The sequence below is a fragment of the Monodon monoceros genome, unplaced genomic scaffold (genome assembly GCF_005190385.1).
Source record: "Monodon monoceros isolate NGI ecotype Baffin Bay Population unplaced genomic scaffold, NGI_Narwhal_1 Super_Scaffold_10, whole genome shotgun sequence".
Taxonomy (NCBI): domain Eukaryota; kingdom Metazoa; phylum Chordata; class Mammalia; order Artiodactyla; family Monodontidae; genus Monodon; species Monodon monoceros.
Genome location: NW_021703766.1, coordinates 35905880 through 35927689, shown reverse-complemented (window position 1 = coordinate 35927689; position 21810 = coordinate 35905880). Strand labels below are relative to the sequence as shown.

At 35.4% G+C, this 21810-nt stretch overlaps 1 protein-coding gene across 1 annotated transcript in view; it reads right to left on the bottom strand.

The window, feature by feature from the left end:
• Nucleotides 1–21810, bottom strand: part of ITFG1 (integrin alpha FG-GAP repeat containing 1) — a 242593-nt gene that overhangs the window by 121762 nt on the left and 99021 nt on the right. Inside the window, exons 9-10 of the mRNA XM_029242010.1 lie at nt 2948–3042; nt 545–717 (exon numbers count right to left, since the gene is read on the bottom strand). Coding sequence (XP_029097843.1) covers nt 545–717; nt 2948–3042 — 268 coding nt within the window. The remainder of the gene's footprint in view (nt 1–544; nt 718–2947; nt 3043–21810) is intronic.

The window sequence follows — 21810 nt, the reverse complement described above, 5'->3', positions numbered from 1 at the left end:
TAACAAATATTATCAATTGTCATGTCGAAATTCTCAACACCATTACAAAACAAGCAACAGTAAGGCAACATTCACTGATAGTAAAGTCAGCATGTGCTAAGTATCTTGGCAATTGCCTCATTTTTAATTTTTACCTCATGTAATTTCCACTACAACTCCATGACAGGTGCAGTTACTACTCTCAGTTTACAGATGGGGAGTTTAGGCAATCTGCTCAAGGTCACACAGGTGCTAAGCGGCTGGACTGAGAGCGAAGCCTAGGCTCAACTCTTAACCTCCATGGTCTTCAGACTCAAAATGTAACTGAGTCATTTACTTATAAAAATTTTGACCTTTTAAAGATCAAGTTTTGTTGAATGAAAAATAAGCCTTTTATTGTTCTATAAAACAGAAAAAGAACAGGTATTCTAAGCAGTTGGGAGAAGTTCAGAGCTCACAGTGTTCCTTATTTAAGGAACTGTACCATATTTAGGTGTTATTCAGCTACAAAGTATCACAGTGAAAATATTTCACAACAATTTCTCATTTGACTTAATTTCCATACCTTCCAGATGTATTCTTCAGTATGGCAAGAGCATCTGGATAACCATCCATGTTGTAGTCTCCAATATGAAGGGTAATTGGAATTGGTATTTCAGTTGGTTGTTGTTCATGCACAAATGGGACAAAACCCCAGAGTGTGCCCTTATTGCTAAAATCCTGTAGGACAGGAACCCACTGTGGATTAAGAGAAAAAAAATCAGATTTTATAGTTATTTTAGAAAAAAATTCACCATTTGTAAAACAAATGATCCACGAAAAGTCCTCAAGGTAAGCATCACCTTATTTAAGTTCTTTATCACTACAAAATGGTAGGGTACTATAATTTACTTTGATAAACAGGTAACTTACACTTTGGAAAAAAATCATCTCCTTTAAAATTTATCACTAGTCATCTTTCCTTGAACTAGCTCACAGAGCCTTAGAAGGTTTTTCACAGAACCACAAAATCTTAGGATTGAACTGATGTTGATAATCATATACTTGAACTGCCATTTTAAAATGTGTTGAGTGGAAATACAACCTCAAATGAATATTTAAAAAATTATAATATCATGTAATACTGATGTCCTTTCGGAGGACCAGCTCAGGAAGAATTAGAACATGACAGTCTCCCTTGTTCTCTTGCTTTGCCTCCTATACATGATGACGACTTTAGTCATCATTCTCAGAGCCAAGCAGCTCTGAGGCTTACCAAACAATACTAGCCCTGACAAGCTCCACCTGCCCCAGAGAATGAGCTCTGTCACCAAAAGAGCTGGAAGCTACATTTAAAATAAATTCTTTATCTCTATATTGATTATAATGAGAACACAGAGAATAGGATCATTTCAAAATGAGCTTTTGGAAATCCCTTTTTCTTGTGAATTCCCCAATCTTTACTTTTAATAACCTAATGCAAACTAAAAATCTGAAGAGTGGAAATAATCACATTAAAATTATAGATGTGCCCATAATTAGCTAAGAGCACGGATACTGGCACATAACCTGGAGATGTCCAAACAGAAGCAGGTGCAGCTGGCTTGAAGTGACAGGAGGCCAAACATGCCTACAGATGTTTTTGTCCTTATAAGCAGGTGACTCATATATATCGCTCTAAGCCAGACTACATAAAAAGTGGCCTCTTGAAAAAGGTTTAGGACATAGGATATCCCAAACATTTTCTATGTTATCCAAAGAAAGCATAGTTTGCCAAGGAACAAGCAAAAAAAGTGGCTTAACTACAAAGACAAATTTACAGAAAACGAGCTGTTTTAAAAAACTGGTCTGCATCTTTAATAAATTTTTCAATCTTTCTTAAAGCAAAAGAGTATTATATAGCATCAAAATGTTTTAATGTTTCATGTGACTCTGAAAAAAACTGCTGGTCTTGTTTTGGAAGAGGATGAGAAATTTCACAAAATGCCAAGTTTTCACAAGTTTCTGAAGAGGTTGATAGTTTCTTAATGAGGATAAAGTATTTCTGTTAAGGTAAATGTATTAAGGTCTAAGAAGTAAAATATTTTTCATTAATGTGACGCTCTTAACAGTCAAAAAAGAACTGTGACATTTATCTGCCCAGAGAGAACTGTGTAATTTGAAAATATTCTTACAGTAGTCTGTCACTTGAAGACAGGCTAATAATTACTAGGTTTACTTACAGCTATGAACCAACGATGAAGTGTTACTTGACCTAATATTTTCAATGATTCAAAACTTTAAAAAAGTTCAAGGTAATAAAGGTTATGGGTGTAAGAGTTAAATGCTTTTAGAATGCTGACTGGAGGAAGATTTGTTTTCTTTAGTGTCTTAGTATAAAAAGTGATACTTCCTACCCATAAGGGCTAAAAAAATCAAAATGTAATTCTATCATTTATTACCCCCAAACAGAAAATATAACTCATTAATTCTACTACTATATTACTGGTTTCCATTCAGGTGCTGTCAATATGGAAAAAATCTCAATGTCATAACCTATCATTCCCACATTAATCCTCTGCTGTGATTAACAGATTCTAAATTATTTACCTACAAGCTACAGGTATAAAGTTGGCATGAGAGAATGAAACAGATTTAGATATCACAAATAAAAACAAGATTAGCCTTGAAAATAGGTATGATGTTCTTCTACATAACCCTTTATTATAGCTATAGTGTGTCTTACCATATTCCCAGCATATAAAAGGCTAACAGATCATTTAATTACAGGATCAAGAGTGGGTTTTCTTAACCAGAAATGATTATGCCACTACTTTTTTTCTCAGTACACCAATAAAAATAGATTTAAATGCATTTCATTAAGTTAAAATAAGGAAGTAAATTTATTTTTGGTTTTTCTCTTTTCTGATTCTTCAGATACTTCTTCTAACCTCTGAAATTTTTTTCCAAGAACATAACTCTATTTACATTAAGAAACAAGTAGATATACCTGCTTTGTTCTGGATCTTGCTAAGTAAATGGTACTTTTCTGGCAGTTTTTATCTTCACAGCCTGGCAATAAGTGATCCATGTTTCCATCTCCATCTGAAAAAAGAAACAGCCACAAAATAGTGTTCTTGTATGGCAGATTAAATTTCCTATTTGTTTAAACTCTGCATCAATCTAGATAAACTGAGGAATCTGATGCACGGCTTTGGAGTGAATGTGATTCAATTAAAAAAATTATTCTGGCCCTTACTATTACCTGGACCATGTCTTGTTTTAAATTGTTCACTCTTCTGTGGTTAAATATTTATCCAATGGTGGAAAAACTCCTCATTTCAGGCTTTGATGTTAAAATTATCAATTAAAAAATGTAGATTTTGACCTATTTACATAATTATCATCACTGCCACAGGAGAAAAATAAGCATGCAATAGTAACCCATTATTATGTGGCTTATTTTAAATGTCTTTACAGATAATTTATCTTTACACATACTTTTAAGTCTCTTTTATACAGCATAAACACCAATTCAAGAGTTATAAAGCTTTCAGCAACTTAGATTCTAAAAAGCACCAATACATTTTTATCAATAAAGAGGCAAATGAAGGGAATACAGATGTCGTTTCCAACTGACTGGTTTTTAAACAGCTGCACAATGTTCTGCAAAGACTTCTAGAGATGAGGTTACTGATGAACTTGGAGTCATTTCCTCTAGTGCTCCTTCCTATCTACTGTCCCCTACCTGATGAAGTTTACAGATTTTGATGTCCCAGAGCTAAATCTCTATGGGGACATTCACACAATGGAGTAGTCATGAAGCTTTTAAATTTAGGGCCTAATTTTGTGTTGCTTTAATCACTGATTTATTTGCAATGGCTTAATGTTATCATTTAATATGTGCCTGAGGTAGTACCTTCACTTGGAAGGATATATAAGGTTTAACAATAAAAAAAGTCCTTCCTTGCATAGGTTTAAATATTAAGAGAGATATATAACTATAACAAGCCTATCAAGTTTCCAATAATGTATGCACAAAGAAAAAAAAAATTCAGGCTGTGTGGGATGAAAATCTAGCCAATGGAAGGTGACCTCAGCATGGAAAAGTAAAAGGCACAGCACAGTGAAAAATGAATTTCTTTCATTTAATTTCATAGTTTAATTACTTATGATCCTCACGGTTAATATTCTTTGTGATGACGAACGCTTAGAGGAGTATAACATTAAATAAAATAGTTGAATTAATAATGGAGAGTACAGAGAATACATGTAATATGACAGTATATACATTTGGACTACTGTGAAAAGTTGAGAGACAGAGAAACAGCAACTCTAGGCAGGAATACTTGGAAAGGAGAAGGCTTTCCAAGGGCATAAACATATATCATAGTTTTAAAAAAAAAAAGGAGCTAGCCAAGAGAGAATTAAATGCAAAATGTGATTTATAAACAGACTCTAGCAATATCACAGACTTCATTAAAAGCCAAACCATTTTACTGCAATTAATGTGGGACTAATCAGAAGAGCAATTACTAAGTCTCGCCCTTCATTTTTACCCCAATGGCAAAATACTCAGATTAGATTCTGATGTACACTTTTCTTTCTTCCGAGTAGTTTCCTATTTCCCACAATTATTTTGACCATGACTTGGCTGATATTTAATGCTGGCAAATAACCTTCTGTTAAACATATAACTAACTCACGTCACAACATCATAATCATGCCTTTTAGTAGGAATTATCAGTAATATTTTATAGATATGGTCACAGAAATCTAGAACTCTATCAGAGAATGTGCTCCTTGTGCTGACTCTAAGTGCTATTTTTTTGATGTTTAGGGTAAGTGGCAGAAAAGCTTTCTGAGAGCCCCACTTCACACGCAAAGGAAATTTTCTCTCTTAAAGGCAACAAACTTTTAAATCTTACGTTACACTTTTCTGCATGTTTTTTAAAAAAACTTTTTATTTGTAAATAAACTTAAAATTGCAATAATAAACATAGTAAAAGAATTCCTGTAAACACTTTAACCAGATTGACCTATTAACAATTTACCCCATTTATTTGATCTGTGAAATCAGATTTTTTCTGAACCATAATTATATACATTATAGCCCTTTACCCCTAAATACTTGAGTGTGTATTTCCTAGGAATAGAGATATTCTCTTAACCACAGTACAACTATCAATTCACACAGATACTTTTACCTATTGTACTATATTCTAATTTTGTCCATTGACGTAATAATGTCATTTGTAGCATTTTTGCCCCTCTAACACAGGATCCAGTCTAGGAGTAGGAATTACATGTAGTCGTTATTTTTAGCCTTCTTTAATCTAGAATATTTTCTTTTTAAAAAAAATTTTTTTATAGGTTTTTTCTTTTAAATAAATTTATTTATTTATTTATTTATTTTTATTTTTGGCTGCATTGGGTCTTCGTTGCTGTGCGTGGGCTTTCTCTAGTTGCAGTGATTGGGGCTACTCTTAGTAGCGGTGTGCGGGCTTCTCATTGCGGTGGCTTCTCTTGTTGTGGAGCACGGGCTCTAGGCACGTGGGCTTCAGTAGTTGTGGCATGCAGGCTCAGTAGTTGTGGCTCGCAGCCTCAGCAGTTGTGGCTCATGGGCTGTAGAGAGCAGGATAAGCAGTTGTGGCACACGGGCTTAGTTGCTCTGTGGCATGTGGGATCTTCCCGGACCAGGGCTCGAACCGGTGGTCCCCTGCATTGGCAGGTGGAATCTTAACCACTGTGCCACCAGGGAAGTCCCTAGAATATTTTTATAGCCTTTGTCTTTTACAATCTGCGTATCTTTTTTTTTTTTTTAACCTCGGACTACAGGAATCTTTTACTTTTCCAATAAGTTATTATACCTACAGAAGGAAGTAGTTTCAGAAAAATCAGTTTCACATGAGCCAGAGGCACAAGGCTAGGAACTAGTAATAAGCAAATTCTCTGAAAAACAATGAGACTAAGAGGAATGTCATGCTGACAGAGGTACCAGTCTGTGAACTTGGCACACATTCCTTAAAGAAGTCCCAGGAATTATTAACTTTGGACTGCCTTCTCCTCAGGACTTCAGCCCATTATATATCTCGAGTTTTCTTAAAGGCTAAAATTCCTTCTCAAAGGCTCAACAGAAACTGTGACAGAAGGAATGGCACATTAACTCATTTCATAAAATGCAGTATAAAATTTGGCCTTTTGAATGGCGGACCAGTAGAGACTAAAGTACACACTAAACACATGTTAATTTCCATCTGATGTTAACCTTAGCCAAATTTCAAAAGAAATTCTCTTCTAAAACAGATAATTTTAATGAGATAGATTTAATGAGTCAAACTGATTTTCTGAAAAATTTTAATTTTAAAATCAAGAGAACACTAAAGTAAAGTCTTCATAAAAATGGATTATAATGAATTTTGGTATAATAATTTTTCTGTTTTTAATTAAGCAGAGGACAAAGAAGAAGATATACATTTATATTATGTTTCCTCTTAAACATTCATAACATTTTCAGTCTCATGAAATTAAATGACCTGTGGTATTGCTTAAGCAAATTACAGCTCATTGTTCTGGCCCCAGATTACCCATCAACTCTGTAAACCACAATTTCTCTAATGCAGTGATTCTCAAAGTGTGGTTCCCAGTCCCACAGCCTCAGCATCACCTGGGAACTTGTTAGAAATGTCGATTCTTATGCCTCTGTCCAGATCTAATGAATCAGAACCTCTAAGGGTAGGGCACAGCAATGCATATTTTCATAAGCCCTCTGGTTGAAGCCCTCTGGTTGAAACGCTGGTCTTCCACTGACACCAGGGGGTGCTACACGTACCCTATTTCTGTCTTAATCATGCACCTCCATTAAAGACAAACTTCTTTTGCTAATCAAATTCTACTATTCATTTAGGACTCAGTATGTATCTTGCTCCAGCCTCTTGAGACTGAATCCAAGTCACCTTTTGCAAATTTTTGTACCTCTTGGGCAGGTCAACTCATTATGGCAGCGAAACAAGTACTACTACATAAAATAATTGTTTTTGGTGAACGTCTTGCCACTCCATGAGAGTGTATGGAGATTTTAATGTAATGGTAAGAAGGTAGGACTAAGATCAGTTAGATTTAGATTTTTAACCTGGCTTAACTCCTAATAAGTAATTAGACATGTACTTTTGGGGAAAAAAATACTGAAAAATATTTAAAAAATATTAGGATTTGGGGAACAGGTACTTCTGTATTTTTTAGGACTGCTCAAGAAGTATTCAGGTTTTCAGAAATGTCTTTTTCCTACTCTTGTCCCCAGCTCCCCTCCACAGTGGCAACCACCATAGCAGTTTTTCTTGTGTATCCTTCACCACACAGGCTATGCATACACATATACTATATACAATTTAGTACAATTGTAGTGTACACTACACACTTTTTGGTACCTTCAGCTTTTGATTTAATATATCTTTGAGAGCATTCCACAGTGATAAATTTATATCTGCCTCATATATAGTATACAGTATTACATTTTATGGGTATATCTCAATATAGCCAATTCTCTACTGATGAACAAACACTGAGTTGTTTCCAATCTTCTGGTAATCAAAAAAATCCAACAATGAATAACTTTGCACATATAATATCTCATATTCGAGAGATTATAGTATAAATTCCTAAAATGGAAATTACTGATGCAATGATTGTACATAATTAAAATTTTTATTTTAATCTCCATAGAGGAGCAGTTTTCAAACTAGTCTCAAGAATCCTTTATACTCTTAAAGACTGAGGACCCCAAAAAGCTTTGTTTATGTGGGTAATATCTGTGGGTATTTCTATGGGTATTAACTTGAAATTAAGACTAAGAAATATTTATATATTTAAGTGAAAATACAAACCATAAATATATCACATATAAGCATAACTAATATTTTCATGAAAAATAACTGTTTTCCAAAACAAAGACATTTTGTGAGAAGAATGGGATTATCTGGCCTAGCAGAGAAAACCTGGAATTCCATACTGCTTTTGTATTCAATCTGTTGTTTTGGTTGACAAATATGAAAATATGTAGTTGGAGGAAGTATTTTAACAGCCTTTTCAGATAACTCTAATATTCTTCCATGCTACGATCAAAACTCAACAAGTGACAATTTCTTAAAAATTTCTTGCGATGAAGAATCTAAACCTGTTTCAATGAACATTTCTTACTCTGTTAATTAAAATCCAGTAGTCCATCTTGCACTTTGAATGGGTGTTTAACCAATGTATAACTTTGTAAAATCACACATTAAACATTTAGAAAACAGTGTTTTATTGAGTTATGTAGATTTTGCAAATGCTGAAAGATTTCATTACACAATATAAAAAATTCAGATTCGTTAATATCATCACCAATCTCATCAAAAGTCTTTAGGTACTGAAAAGCTGTCAGCTCATGGTAGCAGATAAAAAGTTTTCCCAAATTCCAATTTTTGCTTGAAAGATCAAATTTTATCATTGGCACCTTCCCATCAGTTGTTTTCTTGACGTCTCAAGCTCACTTTGTTCATTGTAGAGAAAATGGCTACCAAATCCCCAAGCCTGAAAAACCATAGTTTGTCTGTCAGTTGTTTTTCAAGCAAAAAATGGTGAAAATGGTATTACATTAAAAAAAAAAAGGAGTTAGTTCAGTTTGCAACTCAATCACACCAGTGTTTTTCATTAAGACGACCACCATACTCTGTGCAGAAGTGTTTTATGCATACGTCTTGTTTCCTGACAGAGTATTAAAAAGGTGTGTAGTCAAGGGTTGAGATCTAATAAAATTAATATTTTTTGCTTCATCAATAAACACTCTTAAGAGAAACTATTTTTCTTATTTTCTTTTTCTTTCTCTTTCTTCTTTATTTTAATACTGTGAGTATATGGTGGTGAAGAATACAATGAATGGTAATAAAGTTTGGTGCCACTGTTTTGATTTGTGCCAAATGGCAGCAGTTTCACACACCACTGCTTTCATATCATCATCAGAGTCAACAGGGTGAAAAAGGCAAATAATATCTCAGTGTTCTTATGAAGGTAATTTTGATCTTGTGGACCCCCTGAAAGAGTTGCAAGAAAACCTCTCCCCACCCCTTGGGATCCATACTTTGGACCACACTTTGAAAAACTTTGCCAGAAAGGTTGCACCAATAAGCAAATTATCAAATATTTTGATTTTTGCCACTCTGATTAATGAAAATGGTATTTCATTGTGGTTTTAGTTTTCTTACTAATTATGGTGTTTGTCTTTCTAAAATTGAAGCATAGTGGATTTACAATATTATATTAATTTCAGGTGTACAACAGTGATTATTTTTATAGATTTTACTCCATTTAAAGTTATTGCCAAAAAAAGGCTCTATTTTCCTGTGCTGTACAATATATCTTTGTTGATTAATTATTTTACACATAGTAGTTTGTGTCTCTTAATTCCATATCCCTATCACGCCTTGTGCACTTAGACTGGAAGAATTAATATTAAGATATCCATACTACCCAAAGCAATCTACAGAGTTAACACAATCCCTGTCAAAATACCCATGACATTTTTCACAGAACTAGAACAAATAATCCTAAAATTCATATGGAACCACAAAAGACCCTGAATTACCAAAGCAATCTTGAGAAAAAAGAAGAAAGGTGGAGGCATCACACTTCCTGACTTCAGACTATACTTTAAAGCTACAGTAATCAAAATAGCATGATAGTGCACAATAAAAAGACACACAGATCAATGGAACAGAATAGAGAACCCAGAAATAAACCCACCTATCTATGGTCAATTAATCTACGACAAAGAATGTAAGAATATACAATGGAAAAAAAAAGTCTCTCCAGTAAGTGGTAATGGGAAAACTGGACAGCTATATATAAAAGAACAAGATTAGAATATTTCCTCACACCATTTATAAAAACAAACTCAAAATGGATTAAAGACCTAAATGTAAGACCTGAAACCAAAAAACTCCTGGAAGAGAACATGGGCAGAACACTCTTTGTTGGTCTTTCTTTTTGTCCTGCTGCTAATTTGTAGGAATCCTTTTAACATTAAGAAAATTATTATTTTGTCTGTGATTTACTAACACTTTCTTTTACAGCTTCTAGGTATTGCTAACAACTTAGTAAGGCTTTTCCAATTCACAGTACTTTGGGACATTACTTTTACTTTGAAGTCTTAGATTCACCTGGAATTTATTTTAGCTTATGATGTGAGTTATGACTTTTAAACAGATGGATATATCCAGTTGTCTCACACCACCTACTGAATGATCCATCATTTTCAGAAAAGAAACTCAATTTCTCTTATATTATTTATCTTTATCTGTAAAATGATCAATAGGAACATAATTTGGCCACGGAAAGGGGTCACTGTGAGAATGAAATGTGGGGAAAATAACCTGGGGAAAATGACACAGCAGTAAACAATCATAAAGGAGTATATTATCCCTATATACTCCTTCTATCACTTGTGGTATGCTGTGTGTACTTAGGACAGTGGTATACTCTGTGTAGGTAGGTGGGCAAGAGGGTAAAAAAGCGTAACTCCCAGAAGAATAGAGGGCTTTTTCTTCAGAGTGCTCACTTCCAGGACTCACTGTAATGCTTCCAGCAGGAAACACTGAAACAGTTGATCATGAAAAATGAAAGCAATAATTTAGGATTTGACGAATGTTACTCCACAGATGGGGGAAAAAAACTGTAAGTAGATGGCTAAATATTTTGATCTATAACCTGGAACTCTGAGTTCAACAATAAAAATAAATCAGTGATTTCTGAATTATAGAGTAGAACACATCATGACAGCTCAAATGGGGAATAAGTCAAAATGACTCCTTCCACCATCTGGAAAATTTACTCATGGATGGCTATAGCATACACAAGATATAAATATTACAAGTCACATAACTAATTAATGGCAGAAGGTTCTAAACAGAATTCAAGGCTTTCTTTAACTTTTAAAATGTGGGACCCAATGCTGAAAGATATCTATAAAGAGTTTCTAAAACTGCATTTCTTGCCAAAATGGACCCAGAATATAGGTAGAAGTAACAGCTTTTCCATTACATTTGTCAAGAGACATGCGAGACATATGACAGAAAATGTATTCATATATTCTAAATTTTTTGTTATTCATTATTAATATAAAATTGGAAATACACATACTAAAAAAAAATCTCCTGTTCACTTCCACTATAATACAGTAAGTCCCCTACACGAACCTTCAAGTTGTGAACTTTCAAAGATGTGAACATGCATTCTATCAATGTCAGGCGTGAGTGAAATTGCAGCTTGCCGTCTGTCTCCTTTTGCTGAGGATCCTTCAGCTCTACCATCTCCCAGCTCCTCTCCCTCCTCCAGTCAGTAACTCTTCTTGTTCACTCAATGCCAGCCCCTGTATGCCAGCTGTTGTACTGTAGTACTGTACTTTTCAAGGTACTGTACTGTAAGATTAAAAATGTTTATTTTTTGTTTGTTTTTATATAATTATTGGTGTGAAAAGTATTATAAACCTATTACAGTACAGTAGTATATAGCCGATTGTGTTAGTTGGGTACCTAGGCTAACTTTGTTGGACTTACGAACATATTAGACTTATGAATAATGCCTTCTTGGAATGGAACTCGTTCGTATGTAGGGGACTTACTGTATATGAAGTATATCACTTAATATTTTCCCGAAAAACACATCCTTAATGTAAGAGACATTATTGGAACAGAAATACATTGAATATGATATAAAAATGATTACATTATAGCAGCCAGATTAGATTCTTTGGGGAAATAAAATTCAGACTTTTAAAATAAATGATGAATAGTATAAAAAATAGGGGGCATGCATGGAAATGTTTGATTCCTTTTTTTTTTAAATGCTCATGAACCAAATTGTGACAATAAGAAACAGGTGCTATAAAGCACACATATACACACACAGGAAAAGAAGAACATGTCACCTTATCATCTGGAAAGTACAAATTTACTTTCTTCAAAATATTCATTTTTAAATAACATAAACTGCAGATTTATGAATACATATATAAGTTTGCTTATTTTTCTTCAGATTTTAAATAGCATCCAGGTTGACTTTCAAGTTGCGCTCATATAAATATATATTAATATACTTAGGTGATTAAAGATGAGTCTACAGAGTGCCAGGGCCTTAGCAGAATTCAGTGGTAAGAAACACATATTGTGAAGGAATATGAACATGATCAGAACGGAAATATTGTAATTCTTTAATAAGATGCTGCTGGTTCCTAACAGACCTGGTAATGCTGGAAATTTTGAGGTGGGGTCAAGGATATAGAAAGTTAACTGAATTTGTTTTAACATAGGTTTAGGCTTTGTGAGTAGCTGGTCATGAAATAGAACTTTCATGATGACTTCTTTTTCTCTTGCAAGTCTAATAACTGTTCTTTTTGAAATGATAAAATATTTTTCATTGTCATTTTAGCACCTAAATATCCATCAGGTTTCAATAATGTCTCCAGGATACCATCTACTGATGCTTTTCTGCTTTGTTGAATACACTGATTCTTTGACTACTAAGTTTTAATAATTCTTTTCCTAATTAAGGATATAAAGCAAACTAATGATGTATTTATTCAACTTCCTGTTCTGAGATCCTCCTGCTCTATTATGTGGATAGAGGTAAAAGCCAACTGTTTTAGTGAGTGAAGAGGTAACAGGTGAAGAGGCCCAAATCAGCCCACTCATCAGTGGGTAAAGGATGGTAGAAATGTCTCCTAAATATTCTATGTGGCAATGCCTTGTTTATTTTACTTTCGGAAGCTGGGAAGAGGGTGAAGAGAAGGTTGGATTAGATTATTCTCAAGATTCTTATGACTGAATCTAAGCTCTATGAATATTATACTAATTATCAAATGTGCTCTAAAATTATAATTCTTTTAATTTGCCTTACCCAAAACTCCTTCCTTCCTTTTTCCTTTTTTTAAATTGAAGTATAGTGGATATACAATGTTGTATTAGTTTCTGGTGTACAGCAAAGAATATATATATTATATCCTTGTTCAGATTTTTTTCCACTATAGGTTACTACAAGATATTGAATATCTTGTACCTGTGCTACAGTAGGACCTTTTTGTTTATCTTTTTTGTATAAGGTATTTTTATATAAAGTGTGTATCTGTTAATCCCAAGCTCCTAATTTACCCCTCCCTCAACACCCACTCTCTGGTAACCATAAGTTTCTTTTGTATGTCTGTGAGTCTGACAAACACTGTATGGTTACTTAACTATATATGGATATAGTGTAATTTTTCTATTATGTTTATGTATCATATAAAATGAATAAATATTCCTATTAATAACGCTGTAAAACTTTTGAATATATCTTTAAAAATCAAACCATACATTATTTGACACCATGTTGGTAAAAGAGCAGAAAAAGACAAATTAACTTATTAAGTAAGACAAGTTGCCAGCTAAGTCAAACCTATAATTTGAATTCCAAAAATAAACAAGAAGCTGAAACAAAATCCTATTTTTTTGCTTTATATATTTATTAACGTCCATCCCATACATTAGGGAAGGTAGCTGCTAGTCTCTTTCCATCAATATAATCCTGCCTCTGAAATAAGGTCTTAACATAAAAAAACAGAAATGTATTTAAACATGAAAATCCATACTTAAGCAAAAAGTGCAAAATGGCTCAAACTCTAATTTTGATAAGAATAAGGAAGCATAAAATGACAGTACAAATAAAATTACTTTCATTATTTAAGAATTAAATCTTTATACTCAAAAGCTTTATTATTATTATTTTTTGCGGTACACGGGCCTCTCACTGTGTGGCCTCTCCCGTTGCGGTGCACAGGCTCCAGACGCGCAGGCTCAGCGGCCATGGCTCACGGGCCCAAGCGCTCCATGGCATGTGGGATCTTCCCGGACCGGGGCACGAACCCGTGTCCCCTGCATCAGCAGGCGGACTCTCAACCACTGTAACCAAAAGCTTTATTTAAATGCTAACAATCCAGTATTTTAAATTTGGGCAGATATCAGAATCAAAATGCACATGATGAAATCTGTTCTAAAGAATTCTCAGAATATGTAGACATCAATGAAAAAAATATATTGCCTGCCATATCAGTCAGCAAAGGATGTTGCAGCCATCACATTACAGTCGCCTGGATGGTGAGCCCTGAGGGAACTCAGGAAGGAAACAAGATGCCTGCCATCTAGCAGTCAGCAGCTGCAGCTGCCTCCCATGGCCCAGCCCTGAGGAGACTCAGGATGAGAAAGCACAGGATACTGGCCCCAGATAGCTGAGGTGCATAGCAAAGGAATGATTTCAGTGACCCCAGACTCTTGCATCTTCCCATACAGAGAAAAGTTCTAGGTTCTCTAACTTGGGATATCTGGTTTTCTTTAATTAACAGTAATCTTTTGAAGTTCTGATTACCTGATCTTTGTTGCAAAAACTCCTATATATCCTGGCTCCTCCCTTACCTCTCCAGACCAGTCCCTCAGAGCTATCTGAGATTCTGTGTCCCAGGCTTAAGTCCTTAGTTTTGTCTGCCAAATAAAACATAATTCTCAACTCTTATGTTGTGTATTTTTTTCATTTGACACAGACATGTCTGGAGGTAGTAGAAAGGACAACAGATTAGGAATGGGAAAGATTTTGCTTTTAAGACTGTTCAGTTACTAAGGCGCTTGGCCACTTCAGTTTTTCCATCCATAAAATGAAAAGGCTAGATTCCACATATGACATTCTAATGAGATCGCTTCCACTAAGGGCAGAGTATAGTTTGTTTCTTTTTTTAACATCTTTATTGGGCTATAATTGCTTTACAATGGTGTGTTAGTTTCTGCTTTATAACAAAGTGAATCAGTTATACATATACATATGTTCCCATATCTTTTCCCTCTTGCGTCTCTCTCCCTCCCACCCTCCCTATCCCACCCCTCCAGGCGGTCACAAAGCACCGAGCTGATCTCTCTGGTGCTATGTGGCTGCTTCCCACTTGCTATCTACCTTACATTTGGTAGTGTATATATGTCCATGCCACTCTCTCACTTCGTCCCAGCTTACCCTTCCCCCTCCCCGTGTCCTCAAGTCCATTCTCTATGTCTACGTCTTTATTCCTGCCCTGCCATTAGGTTCATCAGTACCTTTTTAATTTTTTTTTAGATTTCATATATATGTGTTAGCATACGGTATTTGTTTTTCTCTTTCTGACTTACTTCACTCTGTACGACAGACTCTAGGTCCATCCACTTCACTACAAGTAACTCAATTTTGTTTCTTTTTATGGTGGAGTAATATTCTACTGTATATATATACCACATCTTCTTTATCCATTCATCTGTCGATGGACACTTAGGTTGCTTCCATGTCCTGGCTATTGTAAACAGTGCTGCAATGACCATTGTGGTACATGTCTCTTTTTGAATTATGATTTTCTTAGGGTACATGCCCAGTAGTGGGACTGCTGGGTCATATGGTAGTTCTGCTTTTAGTTTTTTAAGGAACCTCCATACTGTTCTCCATAATGGTTCTATCAGTTTACATTCACACCAACAGTGCAGGAGGGTTCCCTTTTTACCACACTCTTTCCTGCATTTACTGTTTCTAGATTTTTTGATAATGGCCATCCTGAATGGTAGAATTGAGTGTTTACTATGTTCAAAACATTGTTATAAGTTTTATACTTGTATTATCTCCTTTAAACTTCATAAAACCCCTATTGTGTTATTATCCTATACTATTTCCCCCATTTAACAGAAGAAGAAACAGGTACCAAGAGGTTAAGTCTTAAAGTCTTTTAAAGTCTTTATTGAATTTGTTACAATATTGCTCCTGTTTCATGTTTTTGTTTTTTTGGCTTCAAGGCATGTGGGATCTTAACTCCTTGACCAGGGATCAAACCCACACCCCCTGCTTTGGAAGGCAAAGTCTTAACCAATGGACCTCCAGGGAAGTCTTAGGTTCTTAAATGTAATCCCCATGGTAACACAAACACACAAAATTTACAAAATATATGCAGAAGAATATGAGAAGGGAAGCAAAATAGTTCACTACAAGTCAACTAACAAAAAAGAAAGAAATGAGGACATTTCTTCATGGATTAAACTCTCCAATCAAAAGGCAGAGACTGGCAGAATGGATTAAAAAAAAAAGAGGTCTATTTATAAGGTATTTACAAGAGACACAATGTAGATCCAAAGCCACAAATAGGTTGAAAGTGAAAGAACTGAAAAAGATATTCCATGCAAATAGTAACCAAAGTGAGCTGGGGATGCCACCTTAGTATCAGAGAAAATAAACTTTAAGTAAAAAAAGACTGGCAAGAGACAAAAAAGGACATTATATATTGACAAAAGGGTCAATTCATCAAGAAGATATAACAAATGTAAGCATATATACACCAAAAAGCAGAGCCTCAAAGTATATGAATCAATCACTCACAGAACTGAAAGGAGAAACAGAGTTCTACAATAATATTTGGAGACTTCAATACCCCACTTTCTGTAATGCAGAACATCTAGACAGAAGATTAAAAAGAAAATAGAGTACTTAACACTAAAAAGCCGACTAGACCTAATTGACATGTATAAAACACTGATCAACAACAGCAGAATGTACATTCCCCTCAGGTGCACATGGAACACTCTCCAGGGTTGATCAAAAGTTATTCCACAAAACAAGTCTCAATAAATTTAATAAAACTGAAATCATACATAGTATATTCTCTGGCTGCAATGAAATGAAGCTAGAATTCAATTTGTTTCAGAATGAAACAAATATTCACAAATACATGAAAATTAAATGACATACTTGCAAATAATTAATGGGTCAAAGAAGAACCAAAAGGGAAATTAGAAAACAGTTAATGAGATGAATGAAAATAAAAAGACAACATATTCAAAGTTATGGGATACAGTGAAAGCAGGGCTCAGAGGTAATTATATCTGTAAGTTATTTATTTATTTGTTTGTTTGTTTAAATTGAGACTTTTTAAAAAAGAGTAGTTTCAGGTTCACAGCAAAATCGAGGGGAAGATATAGTTAATATATCTCTTGCCCTCACACGTTCATAGCCTCCCCCATTATCAACATCTCCCTTTAGAGTGGTACATTTGTGACACTTGATGATCCTACACACCATAATTACCCAAAGCCCATAGTTTACATTGGGGTTCAGTCTTGGTGTACATTCTATGAGTTTCGACAAATGTATAATGACATGTAGCCATCATTATGATATCATACAGCGTATTTTCACTGTCCTAATAATCCTTGGTGCTCTGCCAATTCATCCCTCCATCCCCCAATCCTGGCAATCACTGATCTTTTTTACTGTCTCCTATAGTTTTGCCTTTTCCAGAATGCCATATAATTGGAACTGTACAATATGTAGCCTTTTCTGATTGGCTTCTTTCACTTAGTAATATGCATTTAAGGTTCCTCCATGGCTTTTAATCGCTTGAAATAGCTGTAAATTTAATGCCTACATTAAAAAGTAAGAAAGATCTGAAATCAATGAATTAAGTATATACCTTGAGGAATTAGAAAAAAAGTGAACTAAACCTAAAGCAAGAAAAAGAAAGAAAATAGTAATAACTACGGTGTAGATAAAGAAGAGAGGATAGAAAAGAGAATCAATAAAACTAAAAGTTGCTATTTTGAAAACATCGAAAGAATTTACAAACCTGTAGCTAGACTGAAAAAGGAAAAAGAGCAAAGATGCAAATCACTAACATCAGGAATGAAAGTGGGTACATAATTGCTGCCTTTAAAGAAATAAGCAGTATAAGAGAATAGTTTAAAAAACTGTAATGCCAAGAAATCAGATAATCTAGATGAAATGGACAAATTCTTAGAAACACACAAATTACCAATCCGACTCAAGAAGAGGTAGAAAATCTCAACAGATCTATAACGAGTAAAAAGATTGAATCATTAATCAAAAATTTCACAACTAAGAAATCCAAGCAGATAGCTTTTCTGGATTTAAATTAGTATTTAAAGAAGAATTAGCACCATATTCTCAAACTCTTTCAGAAAACAGAAGATGAGGGAACACTTTATAATTCATTCTATGAGGCCAAAATTATCCTGATACGAAAGTCAGATAAAGACAAAAAGGGAAAATAATTACACACCAATATTTATTATAGTAAGTCCCCTACATACAAATGAGTTCCGTCTGAGAGCACGACTGTATAAGCCCAACAAAGTTAGCCTAGGTACCCAACTAACACAATCAGCTAAACAGTACTGTACTGTAATAAGTTTATAGTAATTTTCACACAATAATAACATAAAAAACAAAGAAAACATTTTTAATCTTATAGTGCAGTACCCTGAAAAGTACGGTAGTACAGTACAACAGCTGGCACACAGGGGCTGGCATCAAGTGAACAGGCAAGAAGAGTTACTGACTGGAGGAGGGAGAGGAGGTGGGAGATAGGACAGCTAAAGGATCGTCAGCAAAAGGAGATGGAGGGCAAGCTGCAATTTCAGTCACACCTGATGTTGATGGCACAGGTTCTGGTTCCATGCTGGATTCAATTCGATCTACCCTCTTGAAAAAACGATCCAGTGATGTCTGAGTAGTAGCTCTTTTTTCTCCTCATAGATGACATGGTAGCACTGGATTGCATTCTAAATGGCTGCACAACTATTGTGTACCGTTCTGCATTCAGGTCCTGTGCCTCAAAAACTAACAGTTCCTCCTCAAATAAAGAAAATCCCCTTGCTGTTACCTCCGTCGTGAATCTCGTCAGTTCTTCAGTTACTTCTTCTTCCTCTTGTCTCTCTTCGTCCTTTCTCTGAGCCTCCAATTCTATCAGGTCTTCATTAGTAAGCTTCTTGTGTTGCACAGCAAGGAGTTCAGGGAAGTTGTCCTCTTGCAGATCTAGCTCCAGCTTCTTGCTGACGTTCACTAAGTTGCTGAAGACCTCTTTGGACTCCTCATCCACCTTCTCAAATGCACAAAAATCGTGAACAAACTGCCGGCAAAGGTTCTTCCAAAGCCCATTCATGGTGATGGCCTTAACCTCATGCCAAGAAAAGTCAGTGTTTTTTATGGCCTTGTAGATGTTATAGTCCTTCCAAAACTGTCGCAAGGTTGTTCCTGATTTATCACTCGCCTTTACTGCCTGACTAAAAGTGTGACATAAATAGTATTTCTTGAAAGTTGCTATTAACTCCCTGGTCCGTAGGCTGGATGAGCGACGTAGTATTCGGTGGCAGATGCACAACTTTGATGTTGGGATGAAAGTAGTCCATGAATAGGGGCTGGCCTGGAGAACTGTTGAGTAGCAAAAGAATGTTGAATGGGACATCCTTCTCTAAGCAATATTTCTCTACCTCCAGGATGAAGTAGTGGAAAACCCAGTCCTGGAAAATGGCCCGTGTAGGCCAGGCTTTGGGGATACTCTTCCACACAACAGGAAGAGAGCCCTTGGCTATGTTTTAAAGGGCTCTTGGGTTCTCTGAATGATAAACTAAGAAAGGCTTCATCTGCATATCACCAGAAGCACTGCCACCAAACAACAGAGTTAGCCTATTCTTTGCTGCTTTTTGCCTGGCATCAACTTTTCCTCCTTACTGATGTAACTTCAATCTGGCATCCTCTTCCAGTACAGTGCTGTCTCATTGACATTAAAAACCTGCTTGGGTAAATACATGCTTTTGCTGCTTCACCACTTACTTTTATGTTGTGAAGGTACTTTTATGTTGTGAAGGTTGTCTCTAGCCTTGAACCGATTAAACCAGCCATGGCTGGCATTAAAAGATGCGCCCTCTGATTCTTCACTGTGTTTCTTCTTCAAGTCTTCATAAAAGCTTTTTGCTTTCTCTTGAATCAGCATTAAGCTGAGCAGGACTTGACGCTGATGCTGATCCTGCATCCATATACTGAGAAGTTTCTCCATCTCCCCCATCACTTTTCCATGCTTCTTTGATATTATTGTCGACATCATCGGCACAGCAGACGTCACATGTTCTATGATCTTGTTCTTTAGAATCGTGCCAATGGTTGAACAATACATGTTATGAGAATGAGTGATGTCTACCATCTTTTTGCCTAGCTCCACTCTCTTAATTATTTTCACTTTTGTTTCCATTGATATCGCTTGGTGCTTCTCAGTAGTACCAGCTACATCACCACTGCTTTTATGTTTGCTTCCAGACATCCTGGGCTTGAAATAAAGGTACTGTACTACTTACTGTACTCTATACAGTACTGTACAGTAGAGTACACAAAAGCACAACCACTTGTAGAGGATGCATGTACATGACAATGTATGCCAAACACACGAACCAACTTACATGACTGGACATGCGAACACACGTTCGCATCTTTGAAAGTTTGCAACTTGAAGGTTCATATGTAGCAGACTTACTGTATATACAATAAAATACTTTTCAGCTATAAAAAGAAGGAATTTCTGCCATTTCCAACAACATGGTTGGACCTCGAGGGCATTATGCTACGTGAAATAAGTCAGATGGAGAAAGACAAATACCATATGATCTCACTTACATGTGGAATCTAAAAGAAAGCTGAACTCAGAGATACAGAGAACAGTTTGGTGGTTGCAAGAGGTGGGGGATGTGTGAAATGGATGAAGGTGCTCAAAAGGTATAAACTTGCAATTATAAATAAGTCCTGGGAATGTAATGTGCAGCATGGTGACTATAGTTAACAATATTGTATTGTTTACCTGAAAGTTGCTTAGAGAGTAGATCTTAAAAGCTCTTATCACAGGAGAAAAAATTGTAACTATGTGTGGTGATAAATGTAAATTAATTTATTGCTGTAATCACTTCACAATGTGTGTGTGTGTGTGTATATATATATATATATATATGAAATCATTATGTTGTATACCTAAAACTAATACAATGTCATATGTCAATTATATATCAATTAAAACAAAAAACACCATAATATGGTACTGGCATAAGGACAGACACATAGACCAATGGAACAGAACTGAGACAGAAATAAACACAAATATCCATGGACAACTGACAAGGATGCTAAGTCCATTTGATGGGGGAATAACAGTCTCTTCAATAGATGGTGCTGGGGTAACTGCAAACATGCAAAGAAGTCAACTGGATCTCTAACTCACATCATGTACAAAAATTAACTAAAAATGAATTGACCTAAATATAAGGCACTAATGAAAGGCCTCAGGTGGTGGAGTAGAAGAATGTGAGCTCACCCCTTCTCATGAAAAAACCAAAATCACAAAATCACTGTCACAGAACAGAATAAAGAAAAAAGATATTATACAGAATGAAGTAAGTCAGAAAGGGAAAAACAAATATTGTAATATTAACACATACATGTGGAATCTAGAAAAATGGTACAGATGAACCGGTTTGCAGGGCAGAAATTGAGACACAGATGTAGAGAACAAATGTATGGACACCAAGGGGGGAAAGTGGGGGGTTCGGGGTTCGGGATGGGATGAATTGGGAGACTGGGATTGAAATATATACACTAATATGTATAAAATAGATAACTAATAAGAACCTACTGTAGAGCACAGAGAACTCCACTTTGCTGTACATTAGAAACTAACACAACACTGTAAAACAACTATACCCCAATTAAAAAAAAAAGAATTAAAAGAAATGAAGACAGTCTAAGAGACCTCTGGGACATTAAATGCACCAACATTCGCATTATATGGGTCCCAGAAGGAAAAGAGAGAGAAAAAGAACCTGAGAAAATATTTGAAGACATAATAGCTGAAAACTTCCCTAACATGGGAAAGGAAACAGTCACCCAAGTCCAGGAAGTACAGAGAGTGCCAGGCAGGATAAACCCAAGGAGAAACAAACCGAGACACACAGTAATCAAATTGACAAAAATTAAAGACAG